Source organism: Oncorhynchus mykiss, chromosome 20 (assembly GCF_057628025.1).
Source record: "Oncorhynchus mykiss isolate SJ-2025 chromosome 20, ASM5762802v1, whole genome shotgun sequence".
NCBI lineage: Eukaryota > Metazoa > Chordata > Actinopteri > Salmoniformes > Salmonidae > Oncorhynchus > Oncorhynchus mykiss.
The window spans coordinates 14,150,606-14,177,351 of NC_143041.1; the positions used below are offsets into that span (position 1 = coordinate 14,150,606).

The 26,746-nt window shown below is 45.0% G+C and overlaps 1 protein-coding gene across 9 annotated transcripts in view; it reads left to right on the forward strand.

Annotated features, from left to right (window-relative positions):
- The first annotated feature begins 1,127 nt into the window (after positions 1-1,127).
- The window catches only part of LOC110498931 (transmembrane protein 94), a 40,286-nt gene continuing 14,667 nt past the window's right edge, over positions 1,128-26,746 (forward strand). The window contains exons 1-21 of one of the 9 annotated variants that reach the window (XM_021575657.3): positions 1,145-1,652; positions 2,620-2,997; positions 8,381-8,503; positions 8,860-8,987; positions 12,155-12,291; positions 12,472-12,686; positions 15,104-15,255; positions 15,740-15,842; positions 15,940-16,026; positions 16,768-16,884; positions 16,973-17,029; positions 18,280-18,384; positions 23,222-23,398; positions 23,838-24,047; positions 24,168-24,477; positions 24,584-24,757; positions 24,948-25,050; positions 25,481-25,689; positions 25,914-26,095; positions 26,235-26,450; positions 26,576-26,675. In XM_021575657.3, the coding sequence (XP_021431332.1) occupies positions 2,974-2,997; positions 8,381-8,503; positions 8,860-8,987; positions 12,155-12,291; positions 12,472-12,686; positions 15,104-15,255; positions 15,740-15,842; positions 15,940-16,026; positions 16,768-16,884; positions 16,973-17,029; positions 18,280-18,384; positions 23,222-23,398; positions 23,838-24,047; positions 24,168-24,477; positions 24,584-24,757; positions 24,948-25,050; positions 25,481-25,689; positions 25,914-26,095; positions 26,235-26,450; positions 26,576-26,675 (2,929 nt within the window). In that variant the 5' untranslated portion in view covers positions 1,145-1,652; positions 2,620-2,973. Of the gene's footprint in view, positions 1,726-2,619; positions 2,998-7,460; positions 7,524-8,380; positions 8,504-8,859; positions 8,988-12,154; positions 12,292-12,471; positions 12,687-15,103; positions 15,256-15,739; positions 15,843-15,939; positions 16,027-16,767; positions 16,885-16,972; positions 17,030-18,279; positions 18,385-23,221; positions 23,399-23,837; positions 24,048-24,167; positions 24,478-24,583; positions 24,758-24,947; positions 25,051-25,480; positions 25,690-25,913; positions 26,096-26,234; positions 26,451-26,575; positions 26,676-26,746 lie in introns of those variants that run through there. The other 8 variants (XM_021575659.3, XM_021575658.3, XM_036955722.2 and 5 more) reach the window with 8 other exon arrangements.

Sequence of the window (26,746 nt, forward strand, 5' to 3'; positions counted from 1 at the left end):
AGCTACGGTGAAGGTCACCTGTCAAGGGAGTCGTTTCTGGAGTCTCAGAAGAACTTGACATGGATATACTGAATAATACTCCTGGAGTGGCTGATGCTTGTAGGATGAATGGTTTTGTTGATGGCAGGAAAGAGAACAGTTTGTATGTACCTTTTGTTGTTTGATATGGAATCCCTCCTGACCCGAGTGCAGATGGGATTTGTGTACTATCTTGTCAGAGCTTTTGTATCCAGTCCTTTGCAGCGTCAGCGCTGTAAAATGTTTGACATGTAGTACGTGTCTGCAGAAGAAAGAAGCCACGATGTGGATGTGGGACGTGTAGGAAAGATCACTTTGAAGGAGATCCCCGACTGTGGCGCACAAAATAATGGCCAAGAAGCAAAGGGTTGTAACTGTGGTGGAGAACATGAGGTGACATTCTTGGAATGCCTGAGTAGGGTATAAGAGAATGAGGTTGCTAAAATCAGGGCAGTGGTGAGTCTCCAATGCAGAGGCTGTCAACAGGATAGAAAGAACGAGTATCTTTGAAAGTCCGGTGAATCACCAGTGGACCCAGCAATTGTTCATGTGAAGAAAGTGGACTCTGTCTTTTATAGCGATGGTGGTAAATGGCACTGCGCACGCGGAAAAGAAGTCAAGAAAGATAGACATGACATCATTGCTTCTGCGGCTGAAACATTTCTGGGATTAAAAGATTTCACATCTGAAGAGCTACATGGAGTACTGTATCGTGCCGTCCTACCCTCTCAAGCCCTAAAGCCTGAGCAGGGTAGTTGAGTTCTCAAATGACTGAAGGAATGGGCTATTTCTTTTTTGTTCGTTTGTGTAGATTAATGTTATTTTTCCCTCCCCGTAATGGAATTACTCTTTGGAGAAATGTTTACCCTCGTCCAGTTGGTGGCGGCAACTCGCCACTAAAGGATGTGGTCCGCCATGAGGCCTCAACGAAGAAGAAGTAGCTATCCTATTTCAAAATAGAACGGTTGACTTGGGCCATCGCCCCTCCCACACACGCCAATCAAAAGAGCAGGACTCCACATATGGTAAGCCCTCCAGGAATCCCAACCTATCACAACTGTGCTTCATCGCCCCCAACCAAAAACGCCACTCCCTCATCTGCTTTGAATATTCGCTTAGAGTTGTTGACTTGAACCGCCTGTATTCAGTGGATATTCTATGCTACTCGCCTCGTGATATGAATATGCATAGGCATCTTGAAATAACTCAAATATAAAGTTGTTTTTCTCAAAGTTCACGTGTCCTACTTATGTCAGTGCGCTCATAACAACTTAAGCATTGTGAAACTGCTATCCGATCAAATAAACCTCATGTAGCAGATAAGCCATACACAATTTTGTTGACCAAATGTGACACTCTCGTTGACCTTGCTTGGTGGGCGAAACAACGAAAAAACGCCACCCGCTGGAGAAAGATTTTCTGCCGAGTTGGTTCTCTTGCTTCCTCTCTGTACACTTGATATTTGAGAGACGATTTAGCTTTAAACGGGGTGACGAGATATAGACCGTGTTGCAACCTGTACGTGAGTATGATAGATATGCGGATATATGGTACATTAATAGTGCTTAGTGTTCATGTTATCGCAGGCTGTTCTTGACATCGCGAAGAAGACGAACCTAGACGTTGGGTTGCAGGTATGGAAACGTCAGCTAGCTAAGTTAGCGCGTACTATTCGCGAGCTAGCAATGAGTGAGAAACAGTGCTTAGGTAAGGCGACATTGACACTTGTTTTGTCACAATGTTGATTGTGCGAAGTTTAGCTTAGTGCATTGCATGCTTTTCCATTGCAGAAAATATGAGCTCGCCACGATAGATTTCCAGTTAGCTAGTAAGCTCACTTGCTAGCATGTGAAACGAGGATCGCGATATGCACACAAGAAAGTCACTATAATAACACCGTGTGGTATTTGGCTCCTCGCATCTCTCCTGTAGATCAGACAGTCTAATAGTACAGGTAAAATCGGTAAATTAATCCAAGGATAAGCATACGCAGAAAGTGATGACATTAAATATGTTGTACGTCGTCCAGCCAGGTGGATTTAGCGATAGACGGGCATCGGACAAGTTTAGTTCTGTTTCTGACATAGGATGTTGTGACTGGGCTATATTAGTTCCAATGAAATGTTTCCGTATATGTACTTTAGTTTGCCCCAGTTGCTTTCTGGGGTGTGGTTCCTGTACTACCTGTTAAGAGTGAAAGTTTCAGACTCTTGTATGTCTCTCTCCCTCTATATGTATGTCTCTGTCTGTTTCCCTGTCTGTCCTCTCTAGCTCTCTGTCTCTGGGTGTCTGGCTGGCTGGCTCTCTTTTTCTCTCTCTGCTGGTAACTTTAGGCACAATGTTGTGTAGTGTGAGCCAATAGAGCCTGCTGACTCAGTTGTTTTTGTATAAAAGAAGAAGAAATATGCTTATAGTGGTGGCGCGTTGTCAGTAGCTTTAGGGCTTCGGACTAACAATGTTTTCAACAGCACTATTGTATTCACCTCATGTAGCCTTCTGACCAACAGCCAATGTATAATATCACTACAGACTGAATGCCATATGTCATGCCAACGGCATAATTATTTACTCTTCCCTTTTATTTATCTCTTCCCTACCAAGATCTACCCAGCCATTCGTGTAATGAGGACGATTTCCTCAACACAACTTTGACTGAGCATCTAGCTACAGCTCCCAGTGTGCCCTGCTGTGAGTCCCAGTGGGCGTGCGTGGTCCTCCCCTCAGACTGGCAGAGCAGGCTGGCATAGCGGCACCGGCAGGGGGCCAGTGGGTGACGTTTTCCTCCAGCCTAAGTTGTGGTTGGAAGGGGCATCGAGAAAGAGTGTCGAGAAGACAAAGAGGGGTATCAAGACGACATCGAGAGTATCGAGGAGAGATCGAGAGGGTGAAGTCTCTGCCTAGCCTCGTCAGGTGTGTGTGAGGCCCGGAGCATGGTGAGAGCCTGTGCTGGTTGCCATGGAGCTACAGGATAAGAAGCAGGTGAGTTGCCTAGCGCCAAATGACGTCAGCTGGCACCCTGGAGTGGTGCTAAACGGAGAGGCTCCTTGGGGTGTGTGTGTGTGTCTCTGTGTGTGTGTGTGTGTGTCTCTGTGTGTGTGTCTCTGTGTGTGTGTGTGTGTGTGTGTGTGTCTCTGTGTGTGTGTGCTGACTGATCCCCGCAAATTGCCTTCTAGCTGCTCCTGAGGGCTCCTCCTAGGTTTTTGATGTTGGTCAATAAATGTGGGCTATTCAAGACGCACATTGAAACAGATGTTTTTGGTCAGGTGTTACAAAAAACTACTGTCAAGTCATTGTCATGAGCTGGTATTTTAAAAGACCTGAGCTGAATGTTTATAAGTTGACAATGGTCAGAAACCACGCCATCCACTTATGTTCACCATTTTCCATTCTCACCCTCCTCCCTCTCTATTTCCGGCGTGTGCTAGCAGTTATTGTCAGGGTCAGTAATGCTCGTTAAACATACAAGTCTAGGAGGAGAGGCATTTAACAGTGAGCGACTGGGTCAACAGCAGCCAGGCGTAGGATAGGGTAGGGATTGGAAAACTGACAGCCAGTGCTCTGATTCAACAGGTTCAAAGAAGAACACCTCTCCACTTTTATCTCTCTGGTCCCACATACAGTATGTGCTGTGGATTATGTAATTATTAGCTCTTAACAGTCCAGCCAGAAACAAAGCCTACTTTTCTTTACTGCTCAAGGAGAGGAGACACCCATGGATGTTCTAGAGACTGTCGGAGTTAGATTAGAATCTTCAGTGTTTTTACTGTTTTCCTTAAGGCCTATGCCTTTTGACAGTATGCTGAAATGAATGGGACATTGGTGATATCATGTATTGTAGTTTGAAATGGGGTGGTGGTGTGTATGAAAAGGATCTTCTGAGCGGGTAGTGACCAATGGGTGGGTTTTCCTGTGGTTCATACTTTTATTTTTCATCCATGGGCTTATCAGCAATAAATATAACTGTTACATTTGAGAAAAACAGTTGCTACACTAGTTCTTCTCTCATGGAATTTGAAAGGGCTTAATATTCCTATCAAGCGTTCCAGCTGACTTGATATTCTAGTAAGAAACCAAAAGGACACACACAGAATAGTGAACCATTTTTACAAACTGGCTGCTTTTAACAGCCCCTAACAAAACTAAAGGTGTAATCATAATGATACAGAAGTAACTCAATCACCATTCTTGGTAAAGGCGAAGACCAAGAAGGGAGAATCACTTTCCTTAAATGTATCTTGAATGGAAAGAAAATTGCCTTTTATTAATGTGTACTCTCCAAATTCATATGCTCCTATGTTTTTTGATTGTCTGAACAGCATATTGTTAGAATTAACTGAATTCCATCTGGTTATTGGGAAATAAATAAATGTCATTCTGGACAAATCTAATAAGGCCAAGTACTATACACAGGCAATCAAAGCTCTCCAACATTATACTTTCTGATTACAACCTAATTAATGCCTGGCTAGCTTATAACCTAAAGCAAAATAGTACACTTTACATTCAAATAGGCACAAAACATTCTCCCGAATCAGTTTCTAATGATCTAATGTGACATATGAGCCTATCAAATCATACTTATTTGTCACATGCACCATATACAACAGCTGAGTATAAGCCTGTATCATCTGCATATAAATGGACCAGAGAGCTTCCTACTGCTTGAGCTATGTTGTTGATGTAAATTGAGAATTGCGTGGGACCTAGGATCAAGCCTTGGGGTGCTCCCTTGGTGACAGGCAGTGGCTGAGACAGCAGATGTTCTGACTTTATACACTGCACTCTTTGAGAGAGGTAATTAGAAAACCAGACCAAAGACACCTCAGAGACACCAATACTCCTTAGCCGGCCCACAAGAATGGAATGGTCTACCGTATCAAAAGCTTTGGCCAAGTCAATAAAAATAGCAGCACAACATTGCTTAGAACCAAGGGCCATGGTGGCATCATTTAGGACCTTTTAAGGTTACAGTTACACATCCATAACCTGAGCGGGAACCAGATTACATACCAGAGAGAATACTATAGATGTCAAGAAAGCCAGTCAGATGATTCTTGACATATTTTTCCAACACTTTTGATTAACATGGCAAAATAGAAATTGGCCTATAACAGTTTGGATCAGCTTGATCTCCCCTTTCAATAAAGGATGCACAGTGGCTGCCTTCCAAGCAATGGAAACCTCCCAAGAGAGGAGAGACAGGTTAAAAAGGTCGGAGACAGGCTTGTCGATGATAGGGGCAGCAACCTTAAAGAAGAAAGGGTCTAAACCATCTCACCCAGATGTTTTTTGGGGTCAAGTTTAAGGAGCTCCTTTATCACCTCGGACTCGGTGACCACCTGCAGGGAAGTGGTAAAAAGAGGGAGGAGCATCAGGGCTAGTTGCATTAGAAGGGCTGGTAGATGAGGAAATGTTGGACGGGCAAGGAGGCATGGCTGAGTCAAATAGGAATCCTGACTTAATGAAGTGGTGATTTTAAAGAGCTCAGCCATGTGCTCCTTGTCAGTAGCCACCACATAATCAACATTAAGGGACATGGGCAGCTGTGAGGAGGAGGGTTTATTCTCCAGGTCTTTATTGCCTTGGCAAATACATTTTTTGTTTGTTTTCACCTTCTGGCTATTGGAATAAAATAGTGCGATTTCAAAATGTACACTGAACAAAAATATAAACGCAACATGTAAAGTGCTGATCACATGTTTTCACGAGCTGATATAAAAGATCCCTGAAATGTTCCAAACGCACAAAACGCTTATTTCTCTCATTTTGTGCACAAATTAGTTTACATCCCTGTTGGTGAGCATTTCTCCTTTGACAAGATAATCCATCCACCTGACAGGTGTGGCATATCAAGAAGCTGATTAAACAGCATGATCATTACACAGGTGCAATTAAGGGCCACTCTAAAATGTGCAGTTTTGTGACACACAAATGCCAACTGGCCTCCCAACAGCAGACCATGAAATGGCGTCATGTGGGCGAGTGGTTTGCTGATGTCAACATTGTGAACCGAGTGCCACATGGTGGGGTTATGGTATGGGAAGGCATAAGCAACGAACACAATTGCATTTTATCGATGGCAATTTGAATGTACCGAAATACTGTGACGAGATCCAGAGGCCCATTTTTTTTAAAATTATTTGTGACCAACAGATGCATATCTATATTCCCAGTCGTGTGAAATCAATAGATTAGGGCCTAATTAATTGATTTCAATTGACTGATTTCCCCATATGAACTGTAACTAAGTAAAAACATTCAAACTGTAGCGGGTTTGCTTTTTCAATTTTTGTTCAGTACACATGGCAAGGTAATCGAGCCCTATAAAATGAACAAACTTGCAAAGCGGAAAAGATGTAGGACTAGCCGTACTAAACTTTAAATTGTATTTCTTGGCACTAGCGTTTCATCCCATCCTAAATTGGTTTAGGCATGGTTCTTCTGCCCCCTGGCTGAGTACAGAGAGAGATATAGTGTCTCCTATATAACCCTGGAAGAGGTGGTATTCACTGATATATTCCTTAAACAATGTATACTATGCTTTGGTCCTACTATTGTTCTCACAATTTCTATACGTTCGTCAAAAGTGCAAGGGTGCAATATATTTGGCCACAACTGTATGTTCTATGTACTCTGACTGTGTTTGATTCTAGTTTTTCTGTGGGTGTATTCACTGTTCTACTCTCTTCACCCCTATGGACCAGAACCAAGGTTCACTGACGTCTCTCTGTCTGTCTCGTTTCTCTCCCTCCATCCCTCCACTGCTGCAGTGTTGAATTATGTGCTGTGTTGGCTGGAAGGGAACAAAGCACAACCCTGGATGGGCCAGTTTCTCTCTCTCTCCCCCCTCTCTCTCTCTTTTGCATCTCCTTTTTCCTCTTGCTGCCCGTGCACTCTTTTTATGTCTTCTGTTCTTTCAGCTTTCATCTGCCTCCCCTCTCTCTCTCTATTCATCTGTCTTTTCCTCTGGACCTGGGGCCAGGGTTCAGTGAGGCCAGTTTCTCTCGCTCTCCCCTTCTCTCTCTCTCTCTCTCTCTCTCTCTCATTCTCTCTGTTGGCAGACTCGGCTTGGTCACTCTCCTGTATCAGCAGTATCATGGAGCCAGCCACTGCACAGAAAGAGGGACGTTCAGCCAGAACAGTCCAGCCGGCACTCTGTGTTGGGATGGGCTAGGGCTGGGCGAGACAGAGAAAAGAGCCAGATGAGACAGGCTAGGGAGGCATTAGGATGCTGAGGCAGTGTCACCCAGGCTCTAACGTCAGACTGACTAGTCCCCTGGGTGCCCTTTCTCTCCGGTCATCAGACGCTCTCCTTCCCTGCAGGTCTTTTCTGTCCTCTCCTCTCACACACACTTTTCACACCTGGATACAATATTACTCTTTTTAGTCGATCGACGACAGGTTCACAGAGCAGACAACAGTAAGAGAAAGTGAGAAAGAAAAGGAACAACTGTATCATGGTCCTGGACCTGGAGCTGAGAGCTTGGTTCCGGAAGAGGGGGACAGTAAGTAAGAAGTCCGAATGGGGATGAAAGGTCCGTAGAGCTGATGGGTGGGGAAGAGAAATGAGGGGAAACGTGTCTGTGTGTGTGTTTGGTTAATCCAGGTCAATTTGCTGGCGGGCGTGTTGTTGTCGGTGCTCTGCTTAAAACAGGGTTATGCGCAGGGTGCGTTTGTGTGTTTATCCATGTCTGGAGGATTTTCTGCAGGCTTCCTTTACTCTGGAAAATTGTGAGTTATTTATAGCTGTGTGGGATGTAGAGCTTAACACCAGCGCTGAGATGAAGTTGTGTGGGAAAAGATTGGGTTCCCACTGACATGTTAGATATGGTTGTTTCTCTGCAGTTTGCGTCACTTCCGTTGTGCAAAGATGAATCATGAACCGTACATCACATCGTCTCTGCTGTATTACGCTGATTAAAATCACAAAGCCATACAATCCTATTGGCAGCAGTGAGTTTAGCTCCTTGGTGATAGTCGAATTCAGTCGAGCCTATTAACGGTTTAACAAACAAGAATGAGTTTTGCTTATTAGAACCATATAACAGAAGCGCCGAAACTCGGGGCAACAAATGTGAACTTAGGATAATGGTTGATTATGCACATCTGTTTATATTGATTGTTGTGGTTGTGCGTGTCTGTACGCCTGTGCGTAAGACCAAGGCAATGCAGCTAGCAGGGTACTGCTGTGTCAGCTGTCATGGGCCGCCTGGCTATATGGAGAAGGTGCTTTGTGTCTCCAGTGTCCATGAATCTGTGGCCTTTTGAAATGTTTGAATCTTTCTTGACTGTAATGTGATTTCAAAATAGGTATTTTTTTTTTGTTGTCTGTGTGTGTGCGTCTGTTCCTGTGGGTTTTCAGGAGGAGGGGGTGGGGACCCTTGGCTTGTCCACTGGTCAGGCTCTGGGGACACTGAGGGACCAGCTCACCACCCTGCTTGACCAGCACCAGACCACAGGCCGTGGGAAACAACCGACTGCACAGGTAGGTACCACCTCACACACACACTGACACACGGACAGATGCATGCGCACCACACACACACACACACGTTTGTTTTTCTGTCCTTGAGGGGATCAAACAATTTGATTCCCATTCAAAATCATATTTTCCTTAACCACAAACCCCTAAACCTAACCCTAATTGTAAACCTAACCCCTGAAACTGAAGTAGCCTTTTTCCTTGTGGGGACCGGCGAAATGTCCCCACTTGTCTGAATGTTCCTTGTTTTATTATCCTTGTGAGGACTTCTGGTCCCCACAAGGATAGTATAACCAAAAACGGACACACGCGTATTGAGATGTGTCAAACACGTGTTTTGTTTGTTGATGTTGTTATAGGAGCAGTGGGTGAAGAGCTTCCTTCACCATGGCAACCGACACTCCTGTCTCCATTGGCCAGGAGCTGCCCTTACACTGCTGGTGGTGTTGGGACTTCTCTGTTGTTACGGCGACCAGCCACACGGCAGGTGTGTAACTGTGTGCTTGTGTGAATTAGGGCTCTGACAGTCATAGTTATTGGCCATCCAAATGGCTGCGGTCACCGTAATAACACTTTACATGACACCCAGTGTCATAACACGATCATAACCATGTCGTAATGTCCTAACAGCTGACATAACTTGTCATAACACTGTCATGACCCAGATACAGTGCATTCGGAAAGTATTCAGACCTTGACTTTTTCCACATTTTCTTACATTACAGCCTTATTCTAAAATTGATTAAATTGTCCCCCCCCCCCATCAATCTACAAACAATAACACATAATGACAAAGCAAGAAATTGTTTTGGGAAATCTTATGTAAAACGTAAGCAATCAGACCCTTTACTCAGTACTTTGTTGAAGCACCTTTGGCAGCGATTACAGCCTCGGGTCTTCTTGGGTATGACGCTAGAAACTTGGCACACCTGTATTTGCAGAGTTTCTCCCATTCTTTTCTGCAGATCCTCTCAAGCTGTGTCAGGTTGGATGGGGAGAGTTGCTGCACAGCTATTTTCAGGTCTCTCCAGAGATGTTAGATCGGGTTCAAGTCTGGGCTCTGGCTGGTCCACTCAAGGACATTCAGAGACTTCTCCCGAAGTCACTCCTGAGTTGTCTTGGCTTTGTGCTTAGGGTCGTTGTCCTGTTTTAAGGTGAACCTTCGCCCCAGTCTGAGGTCATGAGTGCTCTGGAGCAGGTTTTCATCAAGGATCTCTCTGTACTTTGCTCCGTTCATCTTTCCCTCGATCCTGACTGGTCTCCCAGTCCCTTTCGCTGAAAAATATCCCCACAGCATCATGCTGCCACCACCATGCTTCACTGTAGTGATGGTATTGGTCAGGTGATTAGCGGTGCCTGGTTTCCTCCAGATGTGACTCTTGTCATTCAGGCCAAAGAGTTCATTCTTGGTTTCATCAGACCAGAGAATCTTATTTCTCATGGTCAGAGGCCTTAAGGTGCTTTTTGGCAAACTCCAAGCGGGCTGTCATGCGTTTTACTGTGGAGTGGCTTCTGTCTGGCCATTTTTTCTTACCCTTCCCCAGATCTTTGCCTCTACACAATCCTGTCTCGGAGCCCTGCGGACAATTCCTTCGACCTCATTGCTTGGTCTTAGCTCTGATATGCACTGTCAACTGTGGGACCTTATATAGACAGGTGTGTGTCTTTCCAAATCATGTCCAATCAATTGAATTTACTACGGGTGGACTCCAATCAAGTTGTAGAAACATCTCAAGATGATCAATGGAAACAGGATGCACCTGAGCTCAATGTCGAGTCTCATAGCAATAGGGTCTGAAGACTTATGTAAATAAGGTATTTCTGTTTATTTTTAATACATTTGAAAAAAAAAACACATTTTGAACCTGATTTCACTCTGTCATATACACTTTGTGTATAGATTGAGGGAAATTATTGATTTCATCCATTTTAGAATAAGACTGTAATGTAACAAAATGTGGAGAAGGTGAAGGGGTCTGAATACCTTTCGAATGCACTGTATTTACATCTGTTGCGGCATATTGTGTTATTTTATGTCTGGTTATGACACACACACACAATTGTCAAAAACCCGCATTTATTCAAATGAGTTTTTTCCCTGCCAAGCAGTTTCCTTTCATTTGAATGTTTTTTTTTCTTACATCCTTTGTTGTAATGAATTCTTTAGTCATGTTTTTTTTGTAATCATATTTTGAAATAACTTGTAGAAAATACACTTTATGACCCTGTTAAGAAGCATTATAACCATCATAGGCCAATCTGGCTTAGATTACTATCACGTACATGCCCTTATGTCAGCCGTCAGTCAAAAAAGAGGGTGTCTTTGTCCCGCTCCTGATATCTGCTCCTGCATTCATCCCAGTCATCAGCAACAGAGCATTGGGGGTAGGTGCATGTCTGACATCAATGTGTGTGCAATTACAATGAAAATGTAATATGATAAACGTATATATTTAACATGGCATACCTGTCAACAGTATGTTTATGGTGTAATGGAGTGTTTTGCCTTGCTTTGTGGGTTTTCACACTCTTATGTAGGTTTCATAACCAGCCATAAAATAACACAATATATGCCAGTGTGTTATGTGTTATGACCATATTACTGGTTATGTCAGCTGTATGATCATTATGACGCTGGGTGTCAAGGAAAGTGTTACTGTTTTTTTTAAGACACATTTTCTCCTCTTCCGCCCCTGATTGCTTGTGCTGCCATAGGAATAGAACCGGCGTCCCCATTCAAGTCCGTTGTGGCATAATGGGTGGACTGGTGGCCATTGCCGAGTGAACCCACGAGAGCGAAGCAGGAAGTAATAGCAAGAAGTGTGTTAATGCGATGCACCTCAATATGTGCTGTGACTTGTTGATTCAACTGTATATACAAAAAGTACATTCCATTGCATTACTTCGGTTATCACTTGAATGAACATTCTACATTCCCATGGAAGTTATTGCATCATAATACCAGGCAGCCATTGTGTCAAATTGCCAGGGTTAGAGCTTCCAAGCCTGTTTTATTCATTCTTTTCTATGTGTGCTGCTGCCAAAGGGAGAGGGGCATTGCCTAGGACAGTGTTTCCCAACTCCGTTCCTCGAGTTCCTCGTACACACACATTGTAAGCACCGGACAAAAACACCCGATTCAACTTGTCAAGGGTTTGATGATTAGTTGACAAGTAGAATCCGGTGTGCTTGTCCACAACATAAAAATGTACTATTTTAGGGTCCCCGAGGACCAGAGTTGGGGAAACACTGGCCTAGGCAACCGAAGACTACAAGGCTACAACACGCAGTAAAACAAAGTTCAGCAAGGAGCAACAGTTTCACGTTAAGAGTCCATGTTACTGCAGAAACAGACCTCAACCTCACGAATTCCTGGCGGTCTGGTCTTCAGTCAGCTGTTCGTTTCATTTTTTTTTTTTTTTACGGTTATTTTATTTTCATGATGCTCTTCATCCATAACCGGTCGGTTACACGAATATAGGGCTATTCTGCCGGCCTTAGTGTTTATTAGTTAGACGGCTCCTCTGTCACGGCTACCCAAATATTCCTGTCAGAGATACTTCAAGGTGAACTAAGGTTGTGAAACCCAGGAAGACAAAACAGTCAGTGAAATATGTCAATTTTGACACCTCGCTCCTCCTCCCCTCTCTCTAGTTCTGGGATCGAGTTGGTGAACGCTGCAGCCCTCCTCCTGCTCTTCACGCTGAGCTTCATGCTGATTGGTCGACAGCAGAGGCTGAGGAGGACTGAGATGGTGCACCGGCTCAACAGCATCATCAATCAGCTCAACGGTGAGCGGAAGAGCAGAGATTGGGATGGAGGGAGGAGATATAGAGGAGAATAGTTGACATTAGGACAGTTGGAGGGAAAACATCGTGAAATAAACACTACTTTACTTGAGGTTGGCAAGTTTCCACCATTTTTGTTTTGTGATCCGATCTTTTACCCTCTGCACTCTCTCCCTCCTCCAGACTACCTGTCGGGATGGGCAGATTTGGGTAATGGGGTGAGGTGGTCTCCCTCCCTCTACCCTGACCTGTACACCCCCTCCTCCCCCTCCTGGTCGCTCCACTGGGCCTACCGCGACTCCAAGCTGGTCAACCTGCCTGTGTCCCTACTGGTGGAGGGAGACGTCATAGCACTACGGCCAGGAAAGGAGGCCTTCGCTTCCCTCAGAGGCATCAAGGTACAACGAGAGGGGTGAAGAGGGTGGAAAAAGAGGGATGGAGGGAGGAGAGGATGGGTAGAGAGAGACATCATAGCACTTAGACCGGGAGAGGAGGGCTTTGCTTTCCTCAGACATCAGTCATTTGTTTTCTTCTCCTGGCTCGGGAGTAGAAGAGAGATTGACTTCATCACTACTTGTATTTTGTGAAAGGTATTGATTGACAAGCTGAATGCACCGAGCTGTCTGTTTTTAAACTAGCACACAGCTCGGACTCCCATGCATACCACACAAGACATGCCACCAGAGGTCTCTTCACAATCCCTAAGTCCAGCACAGTACTACATAGAGCCATGACTACATGGAACTCTATCCCACGTCAGATAACTCATGCAAGCAGTAAAATTAGATTTTTTTTTAAAACAAATCAAAATACACCTTATGGAACAGTGGGGACTGTGACGCACAGACACATGCATACACACACATTTTAATATAACCTTTATTTAACTAGGCAAGTGAGTTCAGATCAAATTCTTATTTACAATGACTGCCTACACATGATAACATACGCACTATACACACACGTACACATGGATTTTGTATTATAGATACAGTGCCTTGCGAAAGTATTCGGCCCCCTTGAACTTTGCGACCTTTTGCCACATTTCAGGCTTCAAACATAAAGATATAAAACTGTATTTTTTTGTGAAGAATCAACAACAAGTGGGACACAATCATGAAGTGGAACGACATTTATTGGATATTTCAAACTTTTTTAACAAATCAAAAACTGAAAAATTGGGCGTGCAAAATTATTCAGCCCCTTTACTTTCAGTGCAGCAAACTCTCTCCAGAAGTTCAGTGAGGATCTCTGAATGATCCAATGTTGACCTAAATGACTAATGATGATAAATACAATCCACCTGTGTGTAATCAAGTCTCCGTATAAATGCACCTGCACTGTGATAGTCTCAGAGGGCCGTTAAAAGCGCAGAGAGCATCATGAAGAACAAGGAACACACCAGGCAGGTCCGAGATACTGTTGTGAAGAAGTTTAAAGCCGGATTTGGATACAAAAAGATTTCCCAAGCTTTAAACATCCCAAGGAGCACTGTGCAAGCGATAATATTGAAATGGAAGGAGTATCAGACCACTGCAAATCTACCAAGACCTGGCCGTCCCTCTAAACTTTCAGCTCATACAAGGAGAAGACTGATCAGAGATGCAGCCAAGAGGCCCATGATCACTCTGGATGAACTGCAGAGATCTACAGCTGAGGTGGGAGACTCTGTCCATAGGACAACAATCAGTCGTATATTGCACAAATCTGGCCTTTTATGGAATAGTGGCAAGAAGAAAGCCATTTCTTAAAGATATCCATAAAAAGTGTTGTTTAAAGTTTGCCACAAGCCACCTGGGAGACACACCAAACATGTTGAAGAAGGTGCTCTGGTCAGATGAAACCAAAATTGAACTTTTTGGCAACAATGCAAAACATTATGTTTGGCGTAAAAGCAACACAGCTGAACACACCATCCCCACTGTCAAACATGGTGGCGGCAGCATCATGGTTTGGGCCTGCTTTTCTTCTGCAGGGACAGGGAAGATGGTTAAAATTGATGGGAAGATGGATGGAGCAAAATACAGGACCATTCTTGAAGAAAACCTGATGGAGTCTGCAAAAGACCTGAGACTGGGACGGAGATTTGTCTTCCAACAAGACAATGATCCAAAACATAAAGCAAAATCTACAATGGAATGGTTCAAAAATAAACATATCCAGGTGTTAGAATGGCCAAGTCAAAGTCCAGACCTGAATCCAATCGAGAATCTGTGGAAAGAACTGAAAACTGCTGTTCACAAATGCTCTCCATCCAACCTCACTGAGCTCGAGCTGTTTTGCAAGGAGGAATGGGAAAAAATGTCAGTCTCTCGATGTGCAAAACTGATAGAGACATACCCCAAGCGACTTACAGCTGTAATCGCAGCAAAAGGTGGCGCTACAAAGTATTAACTTAAGGGGGCTGAATAATTTTGCACGCCCAATTTTTCAGTTTTTGATTTGTTAAAAAAGTTTGAAATATCCAATAAATGTCGTTCCACTTCATGATTGTGTCCCACTTGTTGTTGATTCTTCACAAAAAAATATAGTTTTATATCTTTATGTTTGAAGCCTGAAATGTGGCAAAAGGTCGCAAAGTTCAAGGGGGCCGAATACTTTCGCAAGGCACTGTATGTGGTAGTAGAGTAGTGGCATGAGGGAACACAATGTGTTGTGAAATGTATTCTAATGTTTAAAAAAAATTGTATAACTGCCTTAATTTAGCTGGATCCCAGGAAATGGGGATCATAATAAATACAAAATCAAGGATGAGATATGTGTATGTCTCTCACCTGTATTCACTCCCTGTGTCCTCTACATCTCCTTTCTCTAGGATGATGAGCATATAGTTCTGGAGCCAGGTGACCTTTTCCCACCTCTCTCCCCTCCTCCCTCCCCCCGGGGGGACCAGAAGAGGGTTCCCCAGAGCCCCCAGCAGCACCGCCTCTTCAGGGTGGTCCGCACCCCTATCCTCGACAGCGTCAGGTTGGTAATGCTTCCCCTCAAGTCCACCTTTGAGGCTGGACCGTCTGACTTGACTGGTGAGGTGAACGAGTTTGAGGTAACAGTTCACCACTAGCTAGTTTTGCGGAGGAGGAGGAGCCATCTTTCTTCTCCTTTCTCCCGTCTTTGTTTCTTTGTTAGTGCTTTTATTTGGTTATTTTATGATGTGAAGCATTTTGTTATTTACATTGAGAAGTGCTATACAAATGAAGTTTATTCTTATTGGAGAAGGTCCAAAAATTGAACTCAAGTATAAAGTTTGCGCAAATCATGGAACTAGAGTCGAGGGAAGCCTGAAATGGTCACTTTTTAAGCAGTCTCCCATACCCAGATTAAGCCTACGCTTGAACTAAACATGCTTTTCTCTCCAGGATTAGGCTTGATCTGCATGGGTCCAGTAAACTGTCCCATAAAGTTTTATAAAATGACTGACACCCCTGGCTGAATTCCACTCTGTACTGCACAGGAACAGTCTTGACCTGGCTCTGTCTCGACCAATCACAGCCCTGGATAATGAGAGGTTCACCGTGCAGTCGATCATGGCCAAGTTCGCCTGCCCTATAGTACTGGTGAGACACAAGCGTACACACACGCGCACAGATGCACAGTTAATTCTTTATATCTACTGGATGCGGTCCCTCATATGTCACGCCTCTCCTCCTATAGGTGGCGTTCTTGGTCGTGAATACGGTGCGGTATTTCTGCGGCGCCCCCGGCCTCACTCCTGGGCGCTTCAACTTCATCCAGCTGCAGGTATGGAGACTCGACACATTTTCTTGGTCGTGCCTCTTCTCCTTATTTTTCATACATGATATGTCAGGGTAGGCTTAACCTGTGGGGACAGAATCTCATCCAGAGATGATGTTGTCCTGGCAGAATCAGAATTATTTAGTTAACATTTATAAATAAGATGTTTTATTCATTTTATAGCATGCTTATGTGGGCAAAGTTACGTGGGCCCAGAGAGGGGAGAGGTCTGGTTAGTCTTATCTGTGAATGTGTCATGTGTAAACAGATCTTTTAAACCATGTGAAGGGATGGTTGAGGGGGAACCAATTATCTCTTGGCTCCACAATGTCTGTGTGCCAGTCACTGTCTCTCTGTGATCTTGTCCAGGAGGGGGTGTATTTGATATATGCCATTGGAAGAGGTAGTGTTTTTGTTTCTGAGTGGTACCAAGAGCGAGATAAGAACATAGTTTAGGAGACCAAAGCTGAACGATAATTTGCTGTCTGGCAAATGTGTGTCTTTGCTATAAAGGATCTCAGTTGCAATGTGTAAGGACTCTCAGAGAATTCATTTATAGACACTGAGTTGATCTGAGAGTCACAGGGTTGTGATGGAGCTCATATAATTAAAGATGGACTTTATGATAACTCTGTCTTGTGTGTGGTTTGCTCTCTTGTGATTTGGTAATACAGGAAATTTCCACTACAATGTGCAATAAGATATAGTAGATTCTCCTTATTGTAGTAAGTGTTTTGTGTATTCCAGCTGATGGGAGTGCTGCCCATCCTTCCCCTGCTGTTTCCTGTCATGTGGGTGCTGGTCAATGCCTATGGAGAGGCTAGTGTCCTGGCTGAGTCCAGCAGAGCTTCTCCTACTGGCCTGGTGAGACACGCGCGTACACACACTTGCGTGCCATGTGAGAGACAGAGAGGCTCCTGTGTGGTTTAACTAGCCTCTTCTCTCACCCCAGCTTGCTAAGTTCTCTGAGGACACTCTAAGCAGCTATACTGAAGTGGTGTCCTCCCAGGTATAAACTCTCAACTCTCAGCTCCCTCGCCCTCCCCCTGTCCTCACGCTGCCCGCTCTCGCCACTGCACCGCCCACCATGAAACCCTGTACGCAGCTCACGCCCTCACGTATTTCCTTTTGTTGTTCGAGTTTAGTACTACAATCATGTATTTAGTTTTGCATTGTTTCTCTTATTTTGTTGATTTTCTTCATCTGGCATGACGATATCTTTTTATCAGTTCTATTTGTCAGCCAATCAGATCTTCCCTGATGGGAGGGCAAATTTGACTAATCTTGTTTTGGTAATTTGTCATCATACCATTTCTTCACCTGATCACGTAACGCTTCGACACCCACGAACCCCAGTCCCCACCAACCCCTGCTGCGCTACTGACATATTGGCCCAGTCATGAACTAACCCCCAGCACCCTCCCCGCTAGAAGGGGAAGGGCTTGAGCTTGGTTCTGGATTGGCCCCTACCCTGAGCCTGCTTGTAATGCATGATGGGGAAATCAGCCCCTCTAGCTGTCTCCTTTTACTCTCAAAACACCCTCCTTTCCTCAAGTGCCTTACTTGATGAACACTAATCTGAAAAGGACCTAATTGGTGGGCGCAATATGATTTCATGAGGAAAGGAGTTAAGGAAAGGAGTTAAGGAAAGGAAGCATCTGAGAGTGTACGGTCAGACTCAAGACATCTAAAGGACGTCTACCAATGCTGTGTTTTACTCGCATTGAGGTTCCAAAACCTTTTGGGAAAGTTTGAGGTGTTCTTGAGATTATTTATTTTCCCACTTTTCCCACCATTAGTATATAGCTAGTAGAATATATGCTGTAGAATAGATGCTACTGACTGCAACCGAGCATAAAGGCTATTTCATGTGCTTCATCTAACCCTGCAGTCTGTAATTCTGCAGTCTGTCCTCCCATACTATGGTAGCAGCTCGACTCAATCGCCTTAGCAGCAAGTCTTGACTTTTTGAAGACATTATGGATTTCAATATGTCAATAGTGTTCATAGGCTTTGGAATTTCAGCAGGTTTTTTGATTGAGGAGTGTAATGACAGTCTTCCTGCGTTTAATCTTCACCATTCTTTTCGGATTGCGATCTACACAAGCAATGTTGAGGGTTGGGCACTCCTTTCAACATCAGACCAGTTTTGCGTTCTTATAATGTCTGACAAACGTAAAATTTAGTCAACTATGACTTGTTTATCTTTTTTTCCAGTAGTGGGTGTAAATGTGATGTAGCGTAACTGTGTGTGTGCAGGAGATGCTGCGGTGTGTGTGGAGACACCTGGTGGGAGTGCTGAGGGGAGAATCCCAGACTCTCTGCTACACCTCCAGCCTGCTACACACACTCGGCTCTGTCACTGTAAGTACTAGTTTGTACGTGTGCGTCTCACACACACACACACACACACACACACACACACAGTGTTGTATTGACAATTCATGGTATATTATTCTGCCTAACCCCAGTCCGGAGACAGTGTTGTTCTTCAGTGTGTTTATATAACAGTGTTCATTTTGGCACTCTCTTTTGGCACAATTATTTTGTCTATTTAGTTTAGTAAAAAAAAAATTCAGAGGGGGTTATAGGTACGAAAACAATCAAATAAATGTTTCCCACCCTGCCGACATATTTTTCTCTGTAACATCCTATTGCGAGTGCTTCAGCGATCTAAGGCACTGCATCGCAGTGCTATCTGCGTTACTACAGATCCTGGTTCGATACAGGGCTGTGTCGCAGCAGGTCCCGCCTGGGAGACCCATGAGGCGAAGCACAATTGGCCCAGCGTCGTCCGGGTTAGGGGAGTGTTTGGCCGGCCGGGATGCCCTTGTCCCATCGCGCTCTAGCGTGCACGCTGACAACGGTCACCAGGTGTACAGTGTTTCCTCCGACACATTGGTGCACCTGGCTTCCGGGTTAAGCGTGCAGTGTGTCAAGAAGCAGTGTGGCTTGGCGGGGTTGTGTTTTAGAGGATGCACGACCTTCGCCTCTCCCGAGTCCGTACGGGAGTTGCATCAATGGGACAAGACAACCAATTGAATGTGACGAAATTGGGGAGAAAAATATCGTATCGGATTCTCTTCACAACAGCCAAATTGGCAGAAGAACACATTACTCTGCAGCTGATAAAAAAATCACACCCCTTGACAGGGCTCCAAACTAACATGTTCTCTTGGTGACACTGTTGCCACTGACTTTTTCAATTGGTGTCACCAGCCCATGATTTGGTCGCACCAATTATTTTCTGTGGTGTCACACGATATAATTATTTTTTTTATCACTTCAATAAAGTCATTCATAGTGCTTTTGACTATGTAATAGACTACTGAGATGGTATGCTTTTCAATAAATATATTTTCATCTGACATGTCCAGACAGCATAACCCAGTATGTTTTGATGTACAACCTAATCCAGTGATTGTCATGAATTGTTGGTTGAAAAGGTATTGTTATATTAGAATTTTAAAATAGGGTTCCAGAATTTTATGAATTTTGTTCAATGGAGATGAATTTGCTTCCAGCTTTATCAGGGTCTGCATTAGGAAAATGTGGCGCGGGACATTTGACCCGGAACATTACCCAGGCCGATAGACATTGGGTGTGTAACCTGATTTGGCCCGCTACCCATGGTGCTCAGAATGACAGAACATTACCCAGGCCGATAGACATTGGGTGTGTAACCTGATTTGGCCCGCTACCCATGGTGCTCAGAATGACAGAACATAACCCAGGCCGATAGACATTGGGTGTGTAACCTGATTTGGCCCGCTACCCATGGTGCTCAGAATGACAGAACATTACCCAGGCCGATAGACATTGGGTGTGTAACCTGATTTGGCCCGCTACCCATGGTGCTCAGAATGACAGAACATAACCCAGGCCGATAGACATTGGGTGTGTAACCTGATTTGGCCCGCTACCCATGGTGCTCAGAATGACAGAACATAACCCAGGCCGATAGACATTGGGTGTGTAACCTGATTTGGCCCGCTACCCATGGTGCTCAGAATGACAGAACATTACCGAATTCTGATGTGCACTTTGAAGATGTTATATTAACTGTCCACATTTACTTTTCCTCAGCCAACGAGACAAGTAACGAGCAGCAAAATACCTAGCCTGTCAATCTACTGTTCACCCATAGTAGAAAAGTTGACCTATTCTATTGGTCAGCTAGTCGAGAAAGAAATAGCCTATTCCAAACAGACTCTGGAACAGTTGTGGGAGGACAGATCCCAAATTCAACCAGTAGACCTAAGCTACATTTAAAAAAAGGTAAGCGCAACAGATCAGAACATTTAGCTTAAAGTGTTGGAAGTATTATTTCTTGACATTCTATGCACAGCAATGCGCGCAAGGCATTAGGCTACTCGTGAATGTTCATTCCTTAATAGAATTAGTGGGAAACAACATTGTCAGACGTTTTCATGTGACAGAGATATCTGGTAGAAATGTAGAAAGAGGAGATCTGATAGGCAACTTTGAAGCATGGTAAGACATGCCTCATAATATGTATTAAATGCTCTTATCTGTAAAAAAAAAATATATATATATATATAGAGAGAGAGAACCTTTATTTAACTGGGCAAGTTCGTTAAGAACAAATTCTTAATTACAATGACGGCCTCCCCCCGCCAAACCCTAACCCGGACGACACTGGGCCAATTGTGCGCCGTCCTATGGGACTCCCAATCACGGCAGGTTGTGATACAGCCTTGAATCGAACCAGTGTCTGTAGTGATGCCTCTAGCACAGAGATTCAATGCCTTAGACTGTTGCACCACGCGGGAGCCCCATCTGAATGCTGTATGCGCACAAATAAGATAAATAACGAATATACTGTACACGTGCCAATTTAATTCTACTCAATTATGCAAATTAACTTATATACCGATAAGTTTGACCAGTCAAATGTATTTACAAAGACAGGTATTTCCATCAATGAATAGGCTAAAAAAAAGCATTATTTTGCGATGGGATTTTTCCTTCTCCCCGACAATTGGCTGGCTACAATTTTATGTATTGTCTTCTCAACAAAATAAATATTGGCCAAAAGCCGGCTATTTCTGGCTAAGGAAACCCTGATCTTTATGTGCACTAATATCAAAGGCAAAATTATTTTGGAGCTAATCCCCCCCCCCCCCCCCCCCAAAAAAAAAAACCTGTTGCATTTCCTGCTACCTTGTGCATCGGCCATTGCAAGTGCATATTTCATACGCTATGATCTAAAAGCCATATCAAATATCTTGGTTGTAAAATAGTTGCTATTGAGCTCAAGATTAAGATATGACAAATTTAAAATTATACCCACAGAAAGCTGAGAACAACAGTTGCTTCCAGAGCTATGTATTTGTCACAAATGGATTTTGAAATGTTATACAATCACGAGCCTTTTTTTTTTTTTTATCTCTGGGAGAGTGGCTCGCTCATCACAGCAGCAGGTCCCAGCGAAACAGGCCCATGGGCTGGGCAGACACTTTCATTACAGGAGTCATGAAGATAATGCACTTTACTGTTTGACCAAATCAAGTTTTGAGACATTTGAGTGAGGTGACCATTATAATGAATGTTCAGATCGCACTGATGAGACTAAATAAATAGTTTTACTCGTACAGCCAAGTCAAAAGGTCACAAAATGCTACTAAAGGGTCATAGTCTGGAGCCCTGCCCCTTGACATGCTGTAGCTATATTATAATCTAAGTTTTGTCGTAAGTAGTCAAATTCCTTGTGACTGTCTAGTCACGGTAACTAAGCTTCTCCAAATTAGTAGCCTAAACGTTTTGTAAAATAAACATTTTGATTCTAGGGGCTGGTGATCACTAATGGTAGGTCACAGGCGGACAATGGAAAATGTAATCCTAGATTCAGGTCATTCAGGTGAGAAAAAACATCACCCAGATAGGCCAAGTCGTGTGAGAAACTCATCATCATGCAAGCGGTCAGACAAGTGAAAATGATGGTCAGTAAGAACTTTAAGCTCGTCTCTCAATTTATTTATTTTTTATTATACTTTGCCCCTTGATAACCAGCGCACTTGTGTTACATGGTCGCTGCACATATCATTGCATAGTGTAGAAAATACATTAGAGTTCAGGGGCCTTGCTTTAACAAAGTTAACCATTTTCACTGTAGTGTCCAAAACGTCTTTCAAGCTCTCTGGCATTCCCTTAGCAGCAAGAGCCTCTCGGTGGATGCTGCAGTGTACCCAAGTGGCGTCGGGAGCAACTGCTTGCACGCGCGTTACCACTCCCATGTCTCCCTGTTTTGGCTTTTGTGCCATCAGTACAGATACCAACACATCTTGACCACCAAAGTCCATTGGATGTCACAAAGCTGTCCAGTACTTTAAATATATACTCTCCTGTTGTCCTGGTTTCCAGAAGAGGATGTCTTCCTTAATTGACCCCCATAAACGTAATGGATATCAGGACCTGTGCCCGGCTGCCACGTCTGTTGACTCATCCAGCTGTAACGCATAGAATTCACTGGCTTGTAGGCGAAGCAGTAATTGTTTCAAAACATCTCCTGCCACGTCACTGATGCGTCGTGAAATAGTCTTGTTTGATGAAGTCATTGTCTGTATAGTTTTTTGGGCCTTTTGCCCAGCATCATCCCAGCTATATCCGCGGCAGCAGAAGAATTAAGTCCTCCACAATAGTCTGGTACAACACTGTGTACTACTCCCTTCACAGAACAGCGCAAACTGGCTCTATCCAGAATAGAAAGAGGAGTTAGAGGCCCCGGTGCACAACTGAGCAAGATGACAAGTACATTAGTGTCTAGTTTGAGAAACAGACGGTCTCAAAAGTTCTCACCTGGCAGCTTCATTAAATAGTACCCGCAATACACCAGTCTCAATGTCAACAGTGAAGAGGCGACTCTGGGATGCTGGCCTTCTAGGCAGAGATACAAAGAAAAAGCCATATCTCAGACTGGCTAATAAGAAGAAAAGATTAAGATGTGCAAAAGAGCACAGACACTGGACAGAGGAACCCTGCCTAGAAGGCCAGCATCCCGGAGTCGCCGCTTCACTGTTGACATTGAGACTGGTGTTTTGTGGGTACTATTTAATGAAGCTGCCAGTTGAGGACTGTTATCTGTTATCGTCCTGTCAATTGCCACTGCAATGCAGGTGTTTGATGAATATTTTCGCCGTCGAAATGAACACGGGTATAACTCTTCTCTCTCTCTCGCCAGGTGTTGTGTTGTGTGGACAAACAGGGTGTATTATCCTGGCCTAACCCCAGTCCAGAGACCGTGTTGTTCTTCAGTGGTCGCGTGGAGCCGCCTCACAGCGACAGTCAGCAAGACCTGCGAGACGACCTGTCTGTCAACTCCTTCTGCCGCATGGAGCCCGACGATGACCGTGACGAGGTGCGTGTTTGTGTTTTGAGTAGACAAGAAGGTGTGTATTTGGGGTGGGGGGGGGGGTATACGTCTGTAGATTGCTACTTTTTCATCAATTGCTCTTCATCTTCTCCTGTTCTTTGCCCACTAAAATCAGATGTATCGTTCGGTTACCTATAAGGGCTCTTATTGTCTACGAGGTCCTGTAAGTGACATTTTAAACCTGTAGTACTAGAATATAGAACGTCAATGATGATAGAATTGCTCTCTTTTTTAGTATCTAGTTTCCATTGTCTTCCGTCAGATGGAGTCGTTCTAACGCGACACGACCGTCGCGTTATCTGACGTGAGACCATGATCTATTTCCTTTAAAGCGTCTGAGGTAGTGACTGAGACACGCTTTGACAGTTGATAGAATCTTTTCAGTGATTGAAAGTCTGATTTGGCTGGTCTTCCTATCTGTCAGACCCAGGAGGGGGAGGCTCTGCTGTGTATGCCAGTGATGGATGGGATGGGGGGCGGGCATGAGCCCAGTGAGACTTCACATGACACCGGCCGTTCCGAAGACACAGTTCAGCCTCGGCGGCAGGCGCAGGAGACACGCACCAAACACCCCTCGGGATCTAATGTCAGCTTCAGCCACAACACCGAGGGAGGGGACCAGGGCCCTGAACAGGTAAGGTGCGCGTTCACACACACACAATATATCAATCAATCTCTTGTCATCACTATCTTACTGCACAGCATTCATTCCCCTCCTTTTTCCCCTGTCTCTCTCTCGCCACCCCTCTCTCAGGACATGGTGGGTTGCTGTGACAATGACGCGGAGGACTACGTGTGTGACTACCACCTGGAGATGCTGAGTCTGTCTCAGGACCAGCAGAACCCGGTGAGTATCCAGTTCGACGAGCAGGGCTGGCAGTGCCACCTGCCCAGCCTCAAGCCCCTGGGCCTCAACATCCTGCTCAACCTGTGCAACGCCAGCGTCACCCAGCAGCTCTGCCGCTTCTCCGACCACCTCAGTAACCTGGCGCTGCAGGAAAGCCACGGGGCCGTGCTGCCTGTCCACGTGCCCTGGGGACTGTGTGAGCTGTCCAGGCTTATAGGTGAGGAGAAGGAAGGGAAGAGATGCACACGTACGCACGCATGCATGCATACACACACAACTTGACCCCTTCTATTTCATTATTTTTCTTCCCGTGTGTTTCTCAGGGTTCACTCCCGGGGCGAGGGAGCTGTTCAAACAGGAGAACCACCTGGCTCTGTACCAGCTGCCCTGTGGGGAGAAGGCCAAGGAGTCTGTCCCTCGACGCCTACACAACTTCACCAAGAGACAACCTCCCATCAGCCACCTCATCTCCCTCTTCATCAGAGACTCCTCTTCCAGTGAGAATAGCTAGCGTTTTCTTTCTCTATAGCTCTTTTATTCTTTGTCTTTCTTCCCCTTCGCTCACTTTCACTCCATCTCTCTGGTTTCACACTCGCTCTCTCCGTCTCTTACCCTCTTCTTTAGCCTTGACCTCTTTCTTGGAATTGTTTTGTTGCACCTCTGTGACCCCTGACCTCTCACCCCTAGATAACGTCCAGATGTTGTCTCACGGCTCAGCTGACCTCATCCTGGAGGCCTGCACTGATGTCTGGGACGGATCCGACATCTATCCCCTCTCTGGCTCCGACAGGTCAGAGCAGCCTGATGACAACCTTATTGCAGCCTTATGTAGTCTTATCACAGCCTTATAGCAGCCTTATGTAGTCTTATCACAGCCTTATTGCAGCCTTATGTAGTCTTATCACAGCCTTATTGCAGCCTTATGTCGTCTTATCACAGCCTTATTGCAGCCTTATGTAGTCTTATTGCAGCCTTATGTAGTCTTATTGCAGCCTTATGTAGTCTTATCGCAGCCTTATGTAGTCTTATCGCAGCCTTATAATAACATAATGAGCAGACCCGGCACCAGGATAACGTGGCTAAGGGGGCTGCTGATATCAGTGACTGGGCACAATTTTGGGGGGTTCTTGCATTGGAATTATATAGAATTCTGCGTATACCACAATAAACATAAAGGCCTTCATGCATTATTCACTCTTTATATGGCTACCCCCCTACAGGAAGAAAGTTCTGGACTTCTACCAGCGTGCCTGTCTGTCGGGCTACTGCTCTGCCTTTGCCTACAAGCCCATGCAGGTGTCCCTGTCCAACCAGCTCAATGGGAAATGTGTGGAGCTAGCCCCCGGACCCAACCTCTTCTCTGGGGTAGAACTGCCCTCCACCACCCCTATCAAATACGACTCCCGCAGGAACTCCTGGAGCTCTGATGGTAAGGGAGGAGTGGAGAGGGTGGGGCGAGTGGAGAGGGTGGGGCGAGTGGAGAGGGTGGGGCGAGTGGAGAGGGTGGTGCGAGGGGAGAGGGTGGGAAGAGAGGATGATGCAGCTACACTTACAATGTGTTTTGTGTTGTACCTTCGTGTGACTTTTGCTTATATTTATTTTCATGTCTTGTCCCCCTCCTTTCTCTCTCTCTCCCCTGACATCTCTCCATAGAGGGTATAGGAGAAGGTGTGGAGAAGGATGACTGTGTTCAGGCTCTGAGTGGTCAGATCTTCATGGGAATGGTGTCATCCCAGTTCCAGGCTCGTCTGGACACCGTCAGGCTCATAGACGCTCTGGTCACCGCCTGCATACGCTTCGTCTACTTCTCCATGGAGGACGAACTACGCAGCAAGGTCGGTGTGTTTGCTGAGATGTTTGTGGTGGTGACGATGTGGTGCAGTACGGTGTGTTTTCTGAGATGTTTGTGACGGCAAAGCTGATGACAATGGTGACAATCTGCCTGTCTGTCTGTTTCTCCTGTGTATGTGTAAGGTGTTTGCAGAGAAGATGGGCCTGGAGACAGGGTGGAACTGTCACATCTCTCTGACCCCAAACAGGGACAGTCCCTGTGACGGTGCCCCCAACAGCCCAGGCCAGGACTCCCTGCATGATGACCTGCACCAAGACTCCCGAGATGAGGCAGAAGGGCCGTTGTTACCAGAGGAGGAGACTGCTGATGTTCCCAGCTTCCTGGAGGACTGCAACAGAGTACAGGACAAATACTGTTTGTCTTTCCTTCTCTTTTCTTTTCTTCTCGTTTTCTCTTCTCAACTGTGACTTGTGACCTGTTTCTTGCTAACCCTTCTTTCTCGCCCTCGCCCCCCCCCCTCCAGGCGAAGCTACCTCGTGGTATCCACCAGGTTCGTCCTCACCTGAAGAACATTGACAACGTGCCTCTGTTGGTGCCTCTCTTCACCGACTGTACCCCAGAGAGTAAGTGAGAACATATTACAGTTCACTTCCCATACATGAATCAACCTTTTCTGCTTTATACTATGCTTAGT